The sequence below is a fragment of the Scardinius erythrophthalmus genome, assembly GCF_964197995.2.
Source record: "Scardinius erythrophthalmus genome assembly, chromosome: 14".
Lineage (NCBI taxonomy): Eukaryota > Metazoa > Chordata > Actinopteri > Cypriniformes > Leuciscidae > Scardinius > Scardinius erythrophthalmus.
The window spans coordinates 24,426,754-24,449,488 of record NC_138234.1 but is presented as its reverse complement, the minus strand read 5'-3'; the positions used below and the strand labels follow the sequence as shown (position 1 = coordinate 24,449,488).

At 38.1% G+C, this 22,735-nt stretch overlaps 1 protein-coding gene across 2 annotated transcripts; it reads right to left on the bottom strand.

Annotated features, from left to right (window-relative positions):
* Nucleotides 1-4,301: 4,301 nt before the first annotated feature.
* On the bottom strand, nucleotides 4,302-22,579 carry plpp2b (phospholipid phosphatase 2b). 2 transcript variants are annotated; one of them, XM_081384306.1, is made up of 6 exons: nucleotides 22,061-22,579; nucleotides 8,305-8,456; nucleotides 7,789-8,051; nucleotides 7,651-7,708; nucleotides 5,306-5,482; nucleotides 4,302-5,064 (listed from the first exon to the last, which is right to left on the bottom strand). In XM_081384306.1, the coding sequence occupies exons 1-6, from the start codon at nucleotides 22,119-22,121 to the stop codon at nucleotides 4,951-4,953; spliced, it is 825 nt and encodes a 274-aa protein (XP_081240432.1). In that variant the 5' UTR covers nucleotides 22,122-22,579; the 3' UTR covers nucleotides 4,302-4,950. The 2 variants fall into 2 exon arrangements, with proteins under 2 accessions (XP_081240432.1, XP_081240433.1); XM_081384307.1 differs by lacking the exon at nucleotides 22,061-22,579 and adding an exon at nucleotides 21,101-21,198 and having other exon boundaries at nucleotides 4,309-5,064.
* Between the last annotated feature and the right edge of the window lie 156 nt (nucleotides 22,580-22,735).

The window sequence follows — 22,735 nt, the reverse complement described above, 5'->3', positions numbered from 1 at the left end:
TTAAACGGTATTTTTAATCGATTTTCAAGTAAAAACATCTTGACTGTTGGTATTCTGGCCATCTGAGGAATAACTCCTAAATAGTTCAATAAAATAAAACAAATAAATAAAACTCCTACTAAAGTAGTTATAGCAGCATTTAGTCACGTGACAGTTAAGGTGTTATACTTGAAATGCCCAAGAGGAGTCAGTATCACATATTACATGAACGTGGAAAAAGTGCATGTTTCGAGTTCATCAATGTTACTAATATTTTAATATGGAGAAGGAGGGAAATATATAAGCTTAATAACATTTAACATGAATTAAAAACATGATTTACTTTATTTATTAATCATTTAACCTTTCAGGGCCGTACCCAGATTCAAACAAAGAGAGGTTTTGTCAGATTTAGCTAACTTCTGGTATAGCTAAGAAACCCCTACACAAATACACAATCTGCTCCCTTGATTTTCTTAGTCCCTCCACTCTCTAGATCTTAAAATACTAAATTTCTCTCCTCTCTCCAGTCGTAGAACTCACATTTTCCCCACTATCTGTTAAACTTGGCAGTTTAACAGACCCTGCATTTTCCAGGCCTGAGCCACTGCTGCCCATTCCAGATGTCTGTGGATTCAGGCTCAAAGGTCAGTCCTTCAGGCTCAAAGGACTGTACATGACTGTAATTTGTAGGTATAAAATTCCAAATTTATTAAATATACAAGTCTTCTTGTCTTGACCACCACAACATGCTTTTTTGTGTAAGTAAGAAGGAAATTTAGCTTGGCTGGTGTTCAGGACAGGTTTTCATTGGATCAAGCATTTGTGCATCAAAGTTACTTTAATTATGAACTTATAAAAAGCTATGGAAAAGTTTACTTTGAACTTTTAAACACAATTAAATAGGGAAACTTTTTTTTGTTTCACTCAAGTATGCTTTTGGCTGGTCAAAGGACTTGTAGTTTCTCCCTTTTACGCGACTGTCGACCACTCGCAACGTGTACAACCGTCCAATGTGTTTTACCTGTAATAATTCCTCGCGGAGCCGCAGAGAACAGCAGCAACAGTGAGCGAGTATAAATATATATAACCCATCCAGCCGGTGGTGGGTATGGCCGGGAGCCAGGCATCACTGACCCCTGGGCTGAAAGAAGTGTAGCATTGTCTCTCTGGGCCTCCAGCTCGGTGCATTTCAAAATGAACACAAGCCCTTCTGGATTATTTACTTTTGCTAGGCTATATTCCACATATGAGTCAAAATTACTATTTCCATAAAGGAAGAAGGCTTTCTCTGGGCAATAATGAACTGTAGGAAATTATTCTAACAACTAAGTACCTTTTTGTAGCAGTTGGTCTTGCATTTATAAGCAGTAAACAAAAAAAACAAAAATTATGTAAATGAACAAAGTTATGAGATATACAGTACCAGGCTATTGACATTTCAGAAACATTGAAAACTAGCCAAAACTCACCAATGATTCTTTAACGTGAAAACGTGCCCTTCTTTCCAAAAAAAAAAAAAAAAAGGTGATAACTTTTTGCCACTCCTGCCAATGGCCGGTGACTTAAGAAAATTTACCGGCCATAAATATGTTTTAACAGCCATGAAACATAGAATAATCCTTATTAAATTTCCAAAAGTTTTTCAGTAAGAGCAATGAGTCATAGTGGCATAGTGCCCCCTACCGTATAACAGTGAAAACACGGAAAGCCGGAACATACCGTCAGTGGCGGGGAAAATTAGCATTAAAAACACAGGTAGCAGCAGGAATATTTGGCTGCTGTCACTTTAAGAGCTAATGCACGGATCCAATATAATGTTACATATGTGTTTTATTCCTCAAATGGGTATTTTGACATAATTTTGTTTGAATATGTCTGTTCAAGCACAAGAGGACCTGAAAGAGAGCTCAATTCAGTATTTGCGCACTGTCTGAGACGCGGGTTTCTGGGTATGCGCTTTGGATGTTTGCACTCAGAAAACTTCCCATACTGCGTGCAAGTAACGAATTGAAATTTCCTTTTGTGTCTTCTTGAACTTGAATATTTAAATTTGCCTAGGCTTAAACTTTAGTGATGATGCATCACTGGCTCGTTAACATTCCCGAGTATCGTTCACGTTTGTTCACGTTCTCACAATTTTGCATTGTTAGAATTCATAAAAATGTTAGCGGCCAACTGGCGATTGATACAGTTTCACATAATCACCAACACTGATTTTTACTCGCACTTGGCAGTTAGCGAGTGGTAATTTTTAGGCCCTGTACACAGCACTCTGGAAAACTTGATTCTGATTGGTTAGTCGCGTGTAGGCCAGTAAGAGCTGTGCGTGTAAACCTCACTCCCCTGATCCCAAGGTCTTTAGCGTCCTTGTTAGTGTGCCTCCCTCCCAGACCCTGGTTTGAATCCCGCTCAGAGTGGGTCGAGTAGGACTGGTTACATTTGGTGCCGTGACCCGGTTGGGAGTGAGGTTTAAGGGGGGGGGGGGTGTAGGCCAGTAAGAGCTGTGCGTGTAAACCTCACTCCCCTGATCCCAAGGTCTTTAGCGTCCTTGTTAGTGTGCCTCCCTCCCAGACCCTGGTTTGAATCCCGCTCAGAGTGGGTCGAGTAGGACTGGTTACATTTGGTGCCGTGACCCAGTTGGGAGTGAGGTTTAAGGGGGGGGGGGGTGTAGGCCAGTAAGAGCTGTGCGTGTAAACCTCACTCCCCTGATCCCAAGGTCTTTAGCGTCCTTGTTAGTGTGCCTCCCTCCCAGACCCTGGTTTGAATCCCGCTCAGAGTGGGTCGAGTAGGACTGGTTACATTTGGTGCCGTGACCCAGTTGGGAGTGAGGTTTAAGGGGGGGGGGGTGTAGGCCAGTAAGAGCTGTGCGTGTAAACCTCACGCCCCTGATCCCAAGGTCTTTAGCGTCCTTGTTAGTGTGCCTCCCTCCCAGACCCTGGTTTGAATCCCGCTCAGAGTGGGTCGAGTAGGACTGGTTACATTTGGTGCCGTGACCCAGTTGGGAGTGAGGTTTAAGGGGGGGGGGGTGTAGGCCAGTAAGAGCTGTGCGTGTAAACCTCACTCCCCTGATCCCAAGGTCTTTAGCGTCCTTGTTAGCGTGCCTCCCTCCCAGACCCTGGTTTGAATCCCGCTCAGAGTGGGTCGAGTAGGACTGGTTACATTTGGTGCCGTGACCCGGTTGGGAGTGAGGTTTAGGAGGGCGAGTGTAACGGACGTAGACCAGTAAGAGCTGTGCGTGTAAACCTCACTCCCCTGATTTCAAGGTCTTTAGCGTCCTTGTTAGCGTGCCAGCCTCCCACGCCTCCCACGGTCAAGTAGGACTGGTTACACAGCTAAAATAGTTCTGAACACAGTGGTGTGACAACAGACAATAATCCCCAAACAAATAAAGGTGTTAAATATGTTTGAACGGCCTATGCTTTCTTTGACATCTTCTAAACCCCAATCTTGTCTTGCATAAGCAGAGGCATCAGGCCAGATGGAAACCCACAAAATAACAACTTACAGCTGAGGTAAAAGGAACGCAACATGATATAGAGTAGCAAGAGGGGTTTTGTCTTACCATTGCAGTTTAGGAACACAAGGGTAGGATGGAAGTTTTGTTACCATCCTGACTAGCGATTACAGTTCATACTAACATATGTTTTGATACAAATAATGAACTTAGCGCATGTAACAACCACTCATACCGAATCACAGTGCAAAATTTTATATAGGTCTAATATTATAATATATACTTTAAATAAGAGATATTTGTATTAATTAGGCCTATAATATTACTTATATGTATTATAAAAATCATAGAATATAATTAACAGTGCATTTCTTTCTCAATTTCTTCACCCTGACATGGAATTGGGGGTCTGATTGAACTCTTGAGACTTTTATTTTGAAAGAAAACTAATTTTGCTTAGCGCATTTGTAGTCATAGCTGTGGCTGAATAGATGGTCATCATTAGATGTCTGGCTACTGCAGTTCTGGACTGACAGGAAAGTGCCCAGTAGAACATGGCTAAAGTAAACTACATTTGCAAACCGAATAAAATAAAAAGTGTTTGACAACCACTTCTGGCTGATATGTCCTTTAGGGTATGAAAAACTAAAGTTTGCATGTGGATTGAATTCATGTTTGTTCATGCTTACATAAATACATATATTATTGACATAGTCCTTCTGGATTAAAATATGCTAACTGGATATGCAAACATTAAATGTACCAAGTACACTAGAATACAAATGTAGACATTTTATGATATTTATCATTTAAAGTAGTGCTATACATAACATTAAAGTGTGGTACTTAATAACAACAAGCAGATTATTATTACAAATATTTATTAGGAATTTAGACAAATGTAAACAACAATTCACAAAGTACAAAGTTCAATGAAGCTGAATGCGAAAATTAAAAATTACGCAAGGCTTGCAGATGTTGTAGTGGTATCTCAATTTTAAATTTTAAACATAGGGGGATAAAAAAAGATATCCTAACAATTTTATGACATTATTCACTTTCTGCAATCCAGATTACTATTTATAATTATATACTAGATATAATTACTAAGGCACATAATATTGGAAAAACACAGACAAGCAATGATTTCCAACATTTTAAACCACAGAATATGGGATTCTGTTTGGTTCACCATTATTTCAGTAAGATTTACAGTTCAAACAAAGATACATGTTGTACGTAAAACCTGATCCAGTGCGCAGATTTAAAAAACAGATTCGGTCCCTTAATATCCGCGGCAAATCGTTTTGATTAAAATAAGTTGATTAAATACGTATAAAGAGTTCTCTCTCACTTGAAACAAAGGAACAGACACTAAAGCTTTTTCAAGGAGGACCATTGTGAGCATGTGCAGTCTTGCTCCGTCCCCTCCCGTCAGTCCAGTGGTTTGTGGGAGATGTAGTGCGAGTGTTTGTTCTCATTTCTCTCACACAGGTCCGTAATAGCCGAAATGGTTATGGTGGTCCACCTCGAAAGCTGTGTTTCTGCTCCTCGGCTTCTGCTTCTGCCTCTGAACTCGAGTATTGAGGTGAAGGACGGACCTTGAAGAAATTCGCCACGTATCGCACCTGTAAGAGACAAGGAATGTTAGAAGAGTTAAAGACCTCATAATGCTACATTTTAAACTGAATGGCCTCTTACTTTTGGGTCACTTTACCAGAAAAGGAAATATTCAGTGGGGTAAAAAAAAAAAAGTTTGAGGTTTGAAAGAAAGTCATACTGGTTTGGAACAACATGAGGGTGAGGAAATGATGACAGATGTAAAAATGTTGGGTAAAATTGCTCTAAAAAGAAAAAGTGTTAACTTACAATGAGAATTGCAATGAGCGCCCCCTGGAGGAGCCCCACCAGCACGTCGCTCCAGTGGTGCTTATAATCGGACACGCGGGTGTAACCTACATACACAGCAAAGGCCACCAGGAAGAACTGGATGGTTGGCCTCAGAAGACGGGCCCATTTCGCATTCAGTCTGGCCTGGACATAGAACTAGGGAAAGAAAAGAAAAAGAGGAGTCTTTCATTTGCTGAACGATAATGACTTAATTTGTTGAGAGGAAATAATGAAAGCAAATGGCGAAAACAGTTTTATCTCAGTGAGCTTTTAGCATTTAGCATTTATACGTTTAAGAATGATGTATCATTCTCTGATAGTTTCATTAAATTAGTTTCTTGGTTTTGCAAACTCTGCAACGAAAAACTCCTATTATTGTAAATACCCGCACACCATCTATTCTTTATAGTGGATTTGGACTCCTTTGGATTCCTCATAGTTTTTCGAATGTGACCGAATTTTATGAAGCACAGCTCATATACAAGTCTCTTTGAAACCAGGCAGCTTTCTGTTGGCGAACACTGCGAATTTGCGTGAACAATTTGAACCTGATTCAGAAATCTTTTGCTCTCACAAAAAAAAGTATTCTCGTCGCTTTATAAACTTAAGATTGAGCCACTGGAGTCACTTGGACTATATTAACAATGTCTTTAATACATTTTCTGGGCCAGCAAGTTAAGGTGTCCATAAGCCTGTGGAGGAGTGATCCAGCTCTCAGATTTAATCAAAAATATCTTAATTTGTGTTCCGAAGATGAACGAAAGTCTTACGGGGTTGGAACAACATGAGGGTGAGTAATTACTGACAGAATTTTCATTTTTGGGTGAACTAACCCTTTAAACTGTCATAAATCTTAATTTTTTTTGCACAGACTTAAATTTGGTCTTTTTTTTAAAGAAGACACATGGCAAATTATTGTTGAAGTGATTTTTTTTTTTTTAATTAATAGAAGTTAAAATTTATTATGATGGAAAATGCATAAAATATTTTATGTAAATATTTTAAATAAATTATTTATTTTATATTAAATATATATTTTCCAAAACACGTTTTGCTCTAAAACTGTGAGAAAACCAAATAAATCTAAACAAGTTTTGTTGATCAAACATTGAGCTTTCAGTAAGATTTTGTTTGGGCGCAGTACCAAACATTTCCACTAGATTAAATTCGTTTCCCATTTGATTCCAATGCGGTCAAGTACAAGTGTGACTATTTTTTTCAGGACCATTTAACCTTTTTGTGTGTGTGTATGTGCACAGGCGTAACTATCGGTAAGCGGTTGCTTATGGGCCCGGACCAATCAGGGGCCCGCCCGCGTTACTGGAAGATATTGATTGACAGCCGGGTCCCCCTATCGCATTTTACTACTTTTAGTCTGATCGCATTTGAATTTTTTGCGAATTGATTTGAATAAATAATGACAACAACATATTTGACTGATCATTAAATAAATGTTTGAAACGAACAATGATGAATTTGGTGTAATTTGTTTCAAATTGGGACTGATTGCGTGCAAAACAGTAAAAAACGTTGAACTTGAGACAGATATGGAGTCATCAAATTTTAAACACAAAAGTGGCTTTCAAAAGCGCAAACGAAAAGAGGAATTTGACAAATTAATTAATAAATTACCCAAAATAGGAAGCTTCTTTAAAAAGATGACACGGGGAGATCGAGATTGAGATGGAGCAAGAGAGTGCAAGCGAGTAAAGCACCAGAAGCGACCGTTGGTAGTAGCAGCTCCGTGGTTATTGCTAGTCACACTGTCAATTGAGAATGCCCGTGCGCGCTCTCTGGATCTTAAGGATATGATCGACAACTTTGCACAGAGGAAAGCCTGGAAAATGCAGCTATAATGTAAGTGACTTGAACATCTTTTTTTATGTATTTGGACCTAGGCCTATGTGTATATAGCAGTGACAGTAACAGAAACAATGTGTAATGGTGCGCCGTCACCAGCAGTTTTTTTTTTTTTTTTGGTGCGCTTAGCGTCATCACGTGTTGTAGTAGAGGGGCCCGCCCCGGTGTTGGCTCGTTATGCCACTGTGTATGTGTGTGTGTTCACATAGCAAGTGCCAAAACCTTAACTGAGTTTAATACTATTCTGATGAAGTAAAAAAATTCTTAAAATGTAACATTTTTCAGCCAAAAAAGACCGAACAGCACCAGAGGGTACTTTTAGTGACTCTAGTAAAATCAAACGAAACTGCAGAAATAAAGCCTATTCAAACATGTTTCCCCATTTGCCATTGGTTGCAAAAACCAATAGTCCCACTCCCAAACTGTTGGTTGATCCCAAGGGTCCCCAATGTTACACCACTCACCGCTAGAAACAGCATGCAGTACATCCCGAAGGAGGAGTGACCTGAGTAGAAGGACAACCTACGACACACAAATCACATATAGTTCACAGAAATTCACTGAAATCAAAGCGTTAAAAGGATTTATGATGAGAGACATACCTGGCTTCGGTCACATCACGTGGGTTGCCAGTGCAGTTGATCGCAGTCACGTATCCTTTGCAGACTTTGGGGGCACACACTGCTAAGAAATGTGGACGTGGTCGCCCAATGGTGTACTTAGCCAAGTCCGTCAGTGATTGGCTGACAGCTCCCCCAAACAAGAAGGCGCCCAGCACCTTATAGATGGCCGATACATATTGATTAAATGTAGAGTTGGAGTGAATTTTCTTGCTGTACACCAGATACGCTTCACCGGACGATATCTAGAGGAACAGAAGAGGTAAAAGTTAAGTAACGTGATGCATTTCTGTAGCTTTCAACAAGGATCAGAACGGTTACGCTACATTAGGTTTGTCATAAATGTGTCCATTAGCACAAAATGCTGTGTTGTTGTGCATAATAAACCCCTCTTCTGTGCAGAGTCATGAACGGACACTTTGTTGAGGATCAGCATGTGACTCAAGGGATGATGAGATCATGGGAGGGATGATGGAGATGAATGAATGAGCGACTCACGATAATGATAGTACAGGTGATGGTGACCGCAGCCAGCGTCACGTGCGTGATGGTGTCCGGCCTTACAGGGTAACCGATGCTCTCGTCCTGGCAGTAGATCTCTCGCTCGTATGGCCGGGATGTGATAGTCATTATAACGAAGGGCAGAGAAGCTACAGGAATAAGAAGAAGAGATGATAAAAAAATAAATACATAGAGAAATAAATATCTGCTTCCTAAATGATGAGTTGACTAATGTGGAGAATATACAGGGTGAATCTCCTAAAACCTGGAAAGAACCTGTCTGGGTCATATTTCACCTCAAGAAAATAAAATTTCCATATATTCATGACAAGTACATTTTATCCAGCCATTTCAGAACCAAATACATATCAACAATACCAACATTATATTATTTTCATTATATGTATACATCATTGTATGTTTGTTACACTGCCTTTATTTTTAGGAAAATCATACATCAAATAAAAAAATAATTGCATAACTTTATTTATTTTTCCATTGTGGCATTATTTTCATAAGAACATTTCCCTAACCATTTCTCACTACCTTAATACCAAAAACAATACATTTACATTATAAAGTATCGATATTAGATACCATTTTCGATATCACAGGGGAAATTGCCATATATACCTCATAATTTTAAGATAATTTTGTTGTAATAGCTTACACACAGCACATGAAGGCTTTATTTGAATCGTTGAACTAAATTTACAAAAAAAAAAGGTAGTCAGTAATAAAATAAGAACAAATAAACAAACTGCAAATGATAGCACAAATAAATACAATATAATACAGAGACAAATTAAATAAACATGGCAAGTTTTTCAGGTGGGTCTAACAGTAGTATTTAGGTACGAAATAATCAAGAGTAATCAAATGCGAAGACTATCCAGTGTTATTTTATTAAAAATACAGATTAATACTTACAATTACAGTTACAAAAGTTCTTCAGTCAAGTGCAGCAAGTGATTTTCTTTTAGTTTTTGTTGTTGTTGTTGTTCTTTGATTAACATGACAGACAGGTTTATTAGGCTGCTGTCACTTTAAGAGCTTATGCGCGGATCCAATATAGTGTTACACAACATGCGTTTTCTCCATAGACTGTAAAAAAATATGGACGTAGTGTCCATGACGTCACCCGTAGGTTTTTGAAGAGCATTTTTGAAACCCAAAGTGGGAGGAGCTGGCCGTCGCCATCTTGGCAGCGCGTCACCGTGCGTGTCTCCCGGATAACCGGAAATGGGCAAAGAGGCGGGATTAGCTAAGGTGACGCGTGACGCTAACAGACAGAAGACAAACGGCTAGTAGTGAAGCAGCGGCAATCCACCCGTCACTCAAGTGGCCACGCCCTTAATTATGCAGAACTTTAAGGCTTAATATAATTTAAATGGATAAGTTATAAAAAAATTCACCCCCCTCACAGTTGTCATGAAGGGCAAAATGAGCTGTATAGACCAAAACCACTTTTTGTACGAGGCTGTAAGCATATTCTTTTTCTGCTGTAAAGTTGGGCATATTAACATGGGGGTCTATGGAATTGACTCTCTTTTGGAGCCTGTCTCTAGTGGTCAGTCGATGAATTGCAGTTTAAGTCACTTCCATGTTGGATTCAAAAGAGAGATCGGTTGCCACCTGGTTTTCTCTCAACTATTTACTATAAGACTGTATAGACTTTTTTAGTAACACTCAGAACACCATCTGAATTAAGTCATGGAAGCAGCGTGTATTTATAGTACCTCTTTTTTCCAGAGTCACAAGGAAACACATTTATCCCACAGCTATGAGGAAGTCACCAGACCACACCGTCTTAACCCAAAAACATGTTGTGTGCCACATCATAAACATTCCTGAACACACCCACAGCCTAGACATCCTTTCCACAACGCCTTGATCGGTGGACTGATGTGGCTGGAGATGCACATGTCTGACTGTTGCTACAGCGTGATACTTTAATGAATGGAAAATGACCTTGGGACATTTGGAAATGTTACAAAATCACTCTGCAACCACGTGATCCTAAGCCACAGCACTTAAAGAGAACAGTAGGAGCAATTCTACTTCCTGTAATTCCATTTTCTGGACATATAATAGCACAGTGTTCTAGTAGGTTTGCATATCTTTAACTGCCAGAAACCGTTTTGCTGTTTGAATGGAATATACTTGTGTAGATATTTTAAGCAGGCTAAGAATGTAAATGACCTTGTTTCTTCCAGTCAACATCAGGAAGATGCTACATCAGCAGGAAAACATGTTTTTTGTTGGTACAAGCCAAAAATATGATTCTGGACATTATGGTTGACTCAGTTTATGTCTAAATATGGATGAGCAGCATCCCACACAAATCCAGGATTGCTCAAGTGCCATTTATACCACTGCGGTATTACAATGTACAAGAGCATTTGTGAGACAGACGGTCAGGTCCATCTCAAAATTTAACTCTGGGCTCACCGTGATATTTACACATGGTTTATTCTTCAATATTATTCTACAAGGGCCATTAAAAATATACAAACAACAAGCTCATAATCTGCACATATGGAGCTTACTAACAGAATTTAGAAGAATATATTCCAACTAGAAATAATATATAATTTTAATTTTAAATTTTATAATTTTAATAATAATTTGCCTCAAAGAAATGTTTACAAATATGTTTTGTTTTCTTTTGTTTTGTTAAAACAACAAAGCATTTCTACAATTTCATAATGAATGTTCTAGATATGGAAACACCAGGGAAACGTACAAGAAAATTAGAAGTTTGCCTGTTTTTAAATTCGTATTTTGTCAGTTTATAGACAGAGAGAAAAAGGGTTTATTTACTGAATTGAATTGTTGGGTCATATGAAAAAACAACCAATCAATCACCTTAGCAAGTTAATCTTGATGCTTAATGACAACTAAAAATTCATTAATTGAAATTTAATTTTAAAGTTTTAGCACTAGAGATGTTGAACTAACTAGGAGTTGAAATGCAATGGTGCAAAAAACACATCCAAAACAAGTCCTTTTGAGTTTCAATGTATTCTTGAGACGTTCACGTCACGACAAGAGACAAAGAGTAATCGAGTCATAGAGAGTCACTTAAGAACAAATGAGTGTCTTTGTATTCCAAAAACAAAAGAACAAGGGTGTTTGAAATGACACTGTATTTCCATACACTGGTCTGGGACAGTGAGAACACACACACTCACTTACAAAACATCATAATGACATCCTCAATGGTGCACTAATAAAAACACACTGGTCATGTAACCTTGCCCCAAAATCAGTCATTAGTTTATTACGCTGTATATTATTGAACTAACAATTGTGAATTTTGGAGCAATGATTCACAATTGTCAAAATCTGGGTCAAATTGTATCCTCAGGTCAAACAGCTCTAATTAACTACTGTTAAATCAGACTCCGGCCTCAAACAGATGTGGCCCAACTTTGTGATTTATTCTTTAACAATTATAATGTTTTGTTTTCTTTTGCTTTGTACCTTACATTTTTTATATATAGATGTATATATTTACAAATGTTTTGTTTTCTTTTGTTTTGCATTTTACAAAACAAAAAAAGTTTTTTTTATATATTCACAAATGTTTTCTCTTTTGTTTTGCACCAGACAAAACAAAAAACAAGTGTTTTTTAATATTTACAAATATGTGTTTTGTTTTGCAGCTTGGAAAACAAAAAAACAAATGTTTTTTGAAAATATTTACAAATATGTTTTGATCTCTTTTGCTTTTCAGATTTCAAAAACATTTTTTGAAAAATATTTACAAATAAGTTTTGTTTTCTTTTGTTCAAACCTCCTGGGAAAACAAAAACAAAACAACTTTACCTTAGTTAACCAGTTAGCTCGAAAGGATGTGATCCACTTGCTAAAATCTGTTTACAGAATGTAAACCTCTAGTTTTATTGCCATTACGGAGATTTACCGTTTACAAGCAATGAAATAAAAAAATAAACTATCCCTCCAATTGATCATCATGTTGAGGGACTCGAGACCCCAAACAATGGCTACAGTTTTAACACTAACTTGAGATTCAGACACTCTGAGGATCTGGAGCTGAGCTTGGATGGCCTTTTCTGTATGTTTGCCAGCTGTATAATCTCCAAACAAATGAAAATAAATGCCCAATAAAACTTAAGTCTCATTTTTCCTTCTTCCTCTCCAGGCTTTTCAACTCTTGAGACACATTACTAGGAAACAAAAAGACTAGTAAGACTGAAAGGTTTTTGATACAGATTTTTATGATCAATGGAAAAATTAACCCTGAGGAGTAGTTTTTCATTTCAAACTGTCATTGATTAATGCCAAACACAATTAAAACACCTAGAAACACTGAGAACTAAGTCTAAATTGTCAACTGCACAGTTAAAAAGGCCAAGCAGTATATTCTGGTACTCGTCAGTGAAATTCATGAGCATTACTTCTGAAATATTTTCCAGATTGTGTTCCCAAGGAATTAAGTCAGTGTAAGGTACATTAAAGGGTCAAAAAACTTCAAACGGTTCGAGTTCAAAGCCTCAGTTGGCAGGTGCGAGTTTGGCGGACGTTTAATTACGCAATGAAACAGGACTGCAGGGAGACATGTGGCGCTTAGAAGTGAGAGGGCAAGAAGTCTTGAAGAAAGTCACAGTTGACACCCAACACATTGCAATATTGGGGCTGCACTGAAAAACAAACCTCGTCTCAACTGCCACCAGCCGTCCCCCTCCAACCATTCCCTGAAACAAATTAGTTCCATTTGAAGGTACAGGAAGTCAAATTTCCTGTAAAACATTAAGGGACCCCGTTTTTGGTATGAGCTCTTTTTATGAGTCCATGGACTGTGTTTTCCCCCCTTCATGCTATGCAAGTAAAAGGAATGTACTCTAGTTTTCTGAATAGTTAATTAATTAAAAGTCGTCATTTACCTAACATCATGCATTTTTTACTTGAAAAAAAGTTGAAGAAAGGATTGAAAGTGGATAGGCTTCAAATTAAAGAAGACCATACAATTTCTGCTCTATATTCCGAGTCTTCCTAAGTCATAAGTCATAGTTTTGTGTGAGAAACAGCCTGGAATTTAAGTCCAATTTAGTATTTTAGTTTTTTTTGTATTATTTATATACTATTCTAATATTCAAATAATATTTGGAATTAGCTTTTATTTTTATATTATCAGTTTAGTTTGCTTTAGCAATGTTGTTTATTTCTTTTTTTAAATATGTATATTTAGTTTTATTTTATATGCATTTCAGTTTTAGTCATTTTAGTACTTCGAAAACCTATTTTGTTTCAGTTTCAGTTTTCCCACCAAATATTTATATAGGAATACATTTCATCTTTAATGACCATGATTTCTAGTTTTAGTTTTAGTTTTAGTAAACAATAACAACATTGCTTGACAGTCTTGGTCACCATTATCTTTGATCGTATGTGGCGGCGCTCGGTTCCACAGAATAAAGACTGTGATGTAGTTTTGGAATAACATGACGGTAAGCAAAGAGTAAACCATGAATGACTTCATGCTCCTAATGGAAAAAACAATGAAAATATTTTAACCACGGTTGCAAAGTTTCCAGACTTTTTGTAAATTTTCATAAACTTTTGGAAAGTTTCTGGAAATTTACAGGAAATTTTCAGGCCCTTTGCAACCCCAATTTTAAGTTGAGTTGAGTTGCATTAGTTGAGTTGCAACAAAGCAATATAGAGACTAAATCAAGAGGGGGAGGAGAGAGTAAAATGTTTCTGGGTTGGTGATTGCTGAAGTGGCTGAGGATTCACATCCTTTTGCCCATCCCACAGACAAAAATGAGCTTGCCACTCCTGTAGTCTCCACCTCATTCATTCATGGTTTCCCAGATTGTTTGGAGCATCCTCCTTCACAAACACTATAAATATGAAGGGCAGAACTGAGTGTTGCTATATTTGGTTCAATCTGATGTGCAGTTATGGTATGTAGGAAGATAATTGTTGGCAATCTGAGTTAACTGAGTTGAAACACTTCCCCTCACACCGCTGGAGGAACGCCAGAGCCGTTATTGGACCAAACCAACAGTTTCATTCAGTCACAAAAGAGAAGGTTCACCCAAAAATGAAATTGCCATACTCGCCCTTGTGTTATTCAAATTGGTGAAGTTAGAACAGGAAAGCAGAGGTTTATCAGAATGTCTGAGCTGCTCACTTTCCTATACAATGAAAGTGAATGGGGACCAGGGACTGTACAGGTTCAAAGAGGACAAATAATATGCATTACAGGAGTAGTTTAGATGACATGTGCACTATATTCCAAGTCTTCTGAAGTCATAATGATGCTTTGGTGTGAGGACTAAACAAACTAAAGTCGGTATGTAAATCTTGGTCACCAATCACTTTCATTAAAGGGAAAAGAGCAGCTTGGACACTGCTATAAATAACTCCTTTCACAGAATCACAGTATCACAGAAAATCTTATACAGAAAAAAAATCCACAGGAAAAAACACCATAGAGTCATCATTGTAAATGACACAATTTTCATTTTTGAGTGAACTTTCCCTTTAGCATCAGCTAGCTCAGCTATTTTCAATCCTATTTTTATTTTTTTCACTTTAAGGTTGTGTAAAAAAAGCGATAAACTAAAAATGACTTTTACATTGTTAGTAATATTTCAAGACAAACATTTACTGGACAGAAGCAACTTAAGTTTACATGATTATCCATATATGATAATTTTTTCTCTCAAGCATCATTGTATTGCATTACATTATATGTTTTGTTAAGCTTTGATCAAAAAACTGAGCATTTACATATCTTACTAAGTCATATTATTGTGAGATTTAGAGTGACATCTGATATTTATGTGCATTTTATATAAGTGGTCTGTTATACTGTTATAAATATCTCACTGATTTTACAAGCTATCAGAATTTAATCTTACTTTTTGGCCATGTAAATATCAGCGACTGCACCAAATTGCATATTTTTGCAATTGTGTGGGGGTTTTTTTACTTCTCAAATATGAGCTCCATATTCTCCTATATCATATATGAGAAATACAATTCTGATATATCAAAAATAAAAAATAAAAAGATTGTCTAATAAACTGCCTTCGGCCTTCTGACTTTATATGTCAGGCTTTACATGGTTAACTAGTTATTAAATAGTTTGTAACTTTGGAAGCTAAAGTTTCAAAGTAGCTTTCCCAACACAGGCAATGTTGGTCCAAGAAACTGAAATTCTGTGAACATTTAGCTGATACGTTTACAGTAAATCTGAATTGCACTGCTTGCAGTTTCAAGGACATACAAGTTGGTGCATTTCCAATGTCACAGGACTTGAAAATAAGAAAACCCTGACGAAAATCCCATTTGTTTTTGTCTACACCACACAGCCTGTGAGGGAGTAGCCTGTTTTCTTAGGGTTGGCTTTGACCTTCACCCTGACATTGGCTCGCCACCTTTCATTATCAAACCCTATGTTTTTATTGACCGCTTGTATTCTAACTCATTTTCAGGCATTTCAACAAATATATTAAGCTTTCAACACCTAACTTGATACATTCTGGCTTCATTTCAACATTTGAAACCCAGTTCATAGCGGCTAAACCCACAAAGATCACGTTCGGTTTCTACTCTGAAGATGAAAATGAGATGTTCTTGACTTTTTTTTGTGGGTTTTCTGGAGTACCATCATAAGTGTTACGAAAATACAAGCCTGTCGCCCCTTAAGTGAGAGTTTTGAGGGCGGTCTGTCTGCCGGCAGCACTCCCTGCGCGGTAGTTTGGCAAGGACGCCTGACTCATTTGGAAGCTATGTGCTGAGCGTACAACCTCGCAGGAGAGTCTGGAATCCTACTTCAAGAAGAAACACCCGCCCTCCTCCTCTTTTCTTTCACCATACACCAAAGTCTATCTGTCCCAGCCCTCTACCTCCCCACGCTAATGCTAGTGTGTGATTTACACTCTTGGAAACCATGGAAATGTATAATATTGCGTGGGAAACAGGTTAGCTGGTACGCTAATAGTGTTTAGCAAGTGTGTTTTGCTTTAAAAATAGCTTCTGTGATTAATGTAAAAGCATCATTATGTTAATGGTCTCATGATGTGACCAATATCTGAACAATTTTGTTGATGTTGCAATTGCTATCTCACACAGATGGTTCTGAACAAGTTTATCCAAGACCTGAAATATAAAGAATGACGGTTCCAACATCCTGCAATTGTTCTTGTCGTTCTCCCATATTTCCCCAGTAGTTTTAGGGAATGAATCCAAATCGTGTGGCAATATGTCTTTATAGGTTATAGCGCAATGATATGATGCTAAAAACCTTCACTATTCCTTGCTGGTGGAACCTTATACCGGAACAGCTGGCTTTTTTACTTCATTTTACTATTTAACTGTCACACATAGTCTACATCTCCATCTCTGTCCTAGCTTGCACTTTGAAAAAATGTTGGATCGCAGCACTCATGTTTCATTACTACTTTACATTAATTGCTCGCTGTACAATTCTTCATTCGTAAGTCACTTTGGATAAAAGGATCTGCATACAGGTCCTGTGAGCAATATAACAATTATCTTTGTGTTGAGAAAATTGTTAAAAATACCAATAAAATGAAATGTAAAAAGGTGCCTGTTACAACAGTTTAACAGAGGTCAGCAAGTAAGAGCTGTGTTGGTAAACCTCACTCCCCTGGCCTCAAGAGGCGCACTAGAGACTGACACTAGAGACTGTGACTGTGGTCTTTAGCGTCCTTGTTATAGCATCTGCCTCCCATGCCAGAAACGCTGGTTTGAATCCCGCTCGGAGTGGTTAAGTTAGCCGCTTTTCCACTTTCGGGCCAATGCGAGCCTGTGCTAACAATGTGCCAGGCGGGGCCACTAGCCTCGGACCTCAAGCACCGAGGTCAAAATCAATTTGCGTTTCCACTGTCGGGCCAGTAGCCCCGCAGCACTACCCTAAAACCCACCCTTAACACGCCTTCAGAGAACAACGTCACAAATCCCACATCACCAGCATGGTGAAGCTAGCTGACTGAAAACTAGCTAGATTGTAAAATTAACATGACGTTTGGTCTTTACTTTACTTAAAGGAGAACTCGGCAACTCTAGCGAACTCTAGTCACTTCTTCGCTGATTTTCCCTTTTGTTGTCGCATGTTTTCCACACGAGCTCCCCCTACAGCTGTGGGGGGGCGTATATGTCACAACACGGTCGTAAAAAACTCACTTGCGGCGGCCTCCTCCCCCTCTCTACCGCTGCTCATGTGCGTTTGTTTTGGTCGGAGCAAGCCAACTGAATCGTGTGGAGCTTTGTCTACCGAGGTGGGTAATCTGGTAATACATCATACATGCGTGTGTGTTTATGTTAAATTGCCGTAAAGCGATTCGTGTTTCGCGCTCGTTCTCGTTCCCGCTTCTCACGAGACTTCCAATTTCTATTTTGCCGGGACGCTAGTCCCCAAGTTGCAAGGTTGGTTTTCCGCCTGGGAACGCTGGGGGGAGCGGGGAAAGTCACCAGTATCACCAGAACAGGTTGTTTAACCATCCAAATGATTTCTAGACAGTTTTATTAAGTTAAAAAAGTTACCAAGTTCTCCTTTAAATACTTAAGCATCGATATCTGACCAATAATTTACGCTATAATTTTTTCACAGTGACAGTAATTTATTAATTTGTGTCAGGACTGCACATCAATCATGCTCAATCAAACCATATTTATCATTATTTATTTTTTATCATTATTTTCCATGAAATTATGGGATCTGAGGAGGTTTGAGCAATCTTTTCCATCTCACTATACTGTTATTGTTTCAGCTGGAGCAACAGAGGGAGCTCACAAGCAGAAAACAGGAGTTATACGAGTTTACCGGACTATGTTTAATTTATGACATATGCAAATGCATTGCATCTGCATCAACAAAGGGACAGGGAAGAGATGGATGAAACATGAAACCAAATAAATACACAATGTTGAAGTTCTTTGTCTTTGGTATTTTCCATTACCATGTATATTTATTATGGCAATGTTTAGCATAAGTAGCCTTTAGCATCGCATGTAAATAAAAAATAGATTAGAATCCCCATCGGATCGCGCTCTGAAGTTATTTCAGAAACTCGCTGGTGTCTGAAAGTGAGTTTTGAGCTGAATTTTTTTAAAATGTCTTAAATGTTGGAGTAAGCTGGTAGTCTGATATAAAGCATGGGAGATGAGCAGCAATGTTGTCCCTCTCCTGACTCTGCCTTTGTTCATGTACACTCCTCAAGCCCCAGTTGGCCTGCTTTGGACCAAGGTATTAGGCGGGCCAATAACCCTTGGCTGTTAGCCAGAGGAAACCCTGAGCAGGCCCGATCAAGCCCTGGAAGTGACAGTGGAAACGCGACTGGCCCTGGCACGCACAAGCATGATCGATTTTGGGCCGACAGTGGAAACGCGTCAATTGGTGCCGTGACCCGGATGGTAGTGAGGTTTAGAGGGGTGAGTCTAACAGAGGCCAGCTAGCAAGAGCTGTGCATGTAAACCTCACTTCCCTGACCTCAAGAGGCGCACTAGTGACTGACACTAGAGGCAGTGGTCTTTAGCATCTTGTTAGTGCACCCGCTTCCCATGCCGGAAATGCTGGTTCGAATCCTGCTTGGAGCAATGCGAGTAGAACCAGGGAGGTTACATTGGTGCCGTGACCCGAATCGGAGTGAGGTTTAGAAGGGTGAAACAATTTCACAATTTAATGTTAAGAAAGTTAAGAAATAACAAGCTTTATTAAAAACATACCAAAATACACTAGAGGTACCTGGAAGGAAGGCCTGGAAAGTCCTTCAGTACTGAGCCAAATGCTCAGCTTTTTATTGCCACAGATAAGCTTAGATAATTCTCACCAATTTCACTTTCACTGAAGTAAAATGCTGATCTTATGACTTTGGCTTGCTGTATCAGTACAGAAGAACAGAGGCAGAATATTAAATGTCAACTCTTTTTTCTGTCAGTACTCAATGACTGATGATGTAAAATATCATAAAGAAAGGCAGCATTAAAATACACACCGTTAGCCTGTGAGCGAAACCAAAAGCCAGACTGTGTTTGTGTGGAGGGAAAGTTTACTTAGACAGAAGAAAAAGAGAAGCAGAGGGTGGTGGGCTGGATTGAATGTCAAATACAGGGCTGGGAAAAGGATATTAAGTCCCTGAAACACTTACCGAAATTCGCAGTCAACTGGATTCAGGGACTTTTCTGTTAGTAATACAGCAATCTGAGAGGCTGATGTTTATTTGAAAATGACTGAATATTTCCACCTGTGCTGCAGTAAATCTTTCTGTACTTTCATTACCTCAAGGCCAAATGTCTCAAATTTATAGGACTTTGAACTATCTTTTATGTCAGAACCCAAACTATCCATACATAATGTAGTTATGGGTTTCTTAGTTGTGCCCTTTCTCCCATACATTACATTAATTTCTAGCAGAAAGCGGTACATTTGAATATATTTACAACAAGTTGGAAATTCTTTAATAAGGTTTGTAATAGTGATGGAATGTTCGTATTTGGTAAACTATTCTGTTGTACGAAAAATATATATTTTTTTTTACGTAAACTCTTAATGGTTTGAATGAATGATTCAATGACTCACTCATTTACACTTCACTTGTTTCACTACTGAATGAATCAAGATTTTTTGAAAGAATCTCTTGATTGAATGATTCAATGACAAATAAATTTAGCAGTCGCTTGTCACCACCTACTGGTGTAACAATGCACTCGATACAATACTTATTAGAAGCGACAAGTTACTTTCAAAAGGTGATTTATCCTTTTTTCCACACTGTTAACTTTTATCCCAGTACTTCTGTGATAATCAAAATTTTTGTAACACAGAAATAATGAAACTTAAAAAGACTCTTTGTGAAGCTGTTTCATACTTAAACATGATAATTGCTCTCTCTAGGTCAGCGGCAGCAGAAACAGATTTGAATTGCTGTGATCATACTTGTCAAAGGTTTAATAGACAGTTGAATTATTGTCATTTCACCCTTCGCAGGGGGTTTGATTTACATGCGATCTGACCAATCATAATTCGCCATCTGCCGAATCCGCCATTTTGTCCGACAATTAATCATGCAGATCTACTATTTAGTTTTTTGCTTATTTCAGTTTAAGTAATTTTAGTAATTTAACTTGGCAAGAAAACATTAAAAAAAGGTCATATAATTCTTAATCTAATTTTTTTGTTTTTATTTTCAGCTTTATTTAAATTAACGAAAACTATTTAAAAAAAACTAATGGTCTTAGTTTACTATAACAACACTGCACCACATGACATTTTTTTTTGAGTGATTACATTTAAACGTTTGCTGAAAATGGAATTTCAAAATTATATGTAACTCATATCTTACACTAAGAATGTGGCACATCCATTTTAAACTAGAATCCTAGTCTCTAAAATCCATTAGATTTTAAGAAGAATTTCCTTTTTCTCGCATATGTCATTGAGCCTCCTATAGCCTAAATGCAAGAAAAGAAACATCCGAAATTGTCCTAACCACCTGATGCCCTTTATAGACTAGACGGACAATATTGTCTATCCCTGTCTACAACATGGATCATTTCAAAACGAGAGACACTTGCACCTGTAAAGGTGTAAAGGTGAAGGATCATGCCTAGGGCACATTCTAGCCCTCGTGAAATCCAAAGCTGAAGGTTGGAGAACACAGACACAACACAGACTTCAAAGGGCAGGTGCAGAAACTTCATCTCATAGTAGGGTTACCTCATGTGGTTAAAAAAAACGGGCTCAAACTCAATGTTTCCAAAGGAAGTAATGGTCATGATGGTCCACACTCACTTTACCACTGAAGCAAGTCGAATCTTCCCGTAAATGTGACTGTGTTAGGATGTTTATGGTCCCTGAGTTTGTCTCACAGTTGGTCTGCAAGCAAACCCCTAAATAAAGCCAAAAATGCAAGATGAGGAACATTTCTGTGGCACTACAGGCTGCCAAACACTGTGGGAAATACTGACAGGCTTGGATCACATTTCCATAAACAAATACTCAACTTCCTGAACGTGCAAAATCCAGGAAAAGAAACGAATGCAACTCAACATTCAACACAGAGAACACACCTCCCAATACATATTTAAATATGAAAATCTTCTAAAGATAGGCCCCTCACATTGCACCTAAAGCACCTGTTTTTGCAATAAAATATTATACATAAAATATCGGCAAAAGTCAAATACACTCCCAGATCAGTTGTAAATATATATTACATTATATTGCAGTTTAGTGCAAAGCCAAGGCAATTTTGCAAAGTGTGAACTTGTGAGGAAAACAAACCTGATTTAAAAAAATGTTAACTCTCACAACAAAAGCATATTTTATGTTTAAATGACTAATAATAACCAATGCTGTATACATTTATAAATTATACAGGCAAAAAAAAAAAAAAAAAAAAAAAAAATCGGTCAATCAGATTATATACACAGGTTAAACATAAACCTGTTTTTACATACTTGCATATTTTACGTATTGTTGTCATAAAGCACAAACTGAAAACAAGCTTTCAAAACAAAGTTCTTAATAAAATACATAATTTCTCCTAAAATAATTTTGTTGATTAAAAAACGTCAGTGTATGTTATTTGTCAACAACCCAGTTACATAGCCTAAGATATTGTTTAAAAAGACAAATCCCAATAAAGAAATGAATAACGTGGTGAAAGCCCTCAAAAATAACTTGTAGCAGAAGTTTTGTAAATGAACTTCAGAATATGACACTGAACGTTGAAACATTGAACTCGCTTACCTACAACTACACACAGCACGTCAACCAGGACGAAGAGTCTCTTTTTCCTCAAGTCCGTCATTATTTCTTTAGCTCGGATGCACTTTAAAACTAGCACTTTAAAAGTCACTTCATTTATGAGATAATGTCAAAGATAATCCACTTGGAAGAAGAAAAACAAAGTGAACGCGACCAGTATTGCGAGTTCTTCCGGCTCTGCTGTTCTACCTGCGCTGCTCGTGCTCGTGCTCCGCTTCAGCTCATAGGTGACGGTGAAACGCTCGCGTCCTTTACGACTTTATATATCTAGAACTTCAAATGCTGACGGCAGTGCCGCGTAGGTGCACATATTGCTTTTGTTAAAGAAAAGACTTGTGTCCAGCCCTTCAGCAGATTTTTGAGGACGCATCCACTCCTTTTCCAAAAATAAAGCCACTTGTGTTCCCACTCGCGCTTGTGTACTCTCTCTCGCCGTGTCACACCTTTAGCTGACAGTGTGAGGCGCATGCGCAGTCGCCTGGATATAAATCTCTGCACTTTGAGCATGACACACATAGGCTATTTTTATTGCACATCATTCCATAAATATTAAATTGGTCAATTCATTCTACTACATGTATCTTTCACATTCATCGTTACATCTGTTGCTGGACATGCTGTGATTTACAAGTAGCCCTATTTCTGAGAATAAGTGGA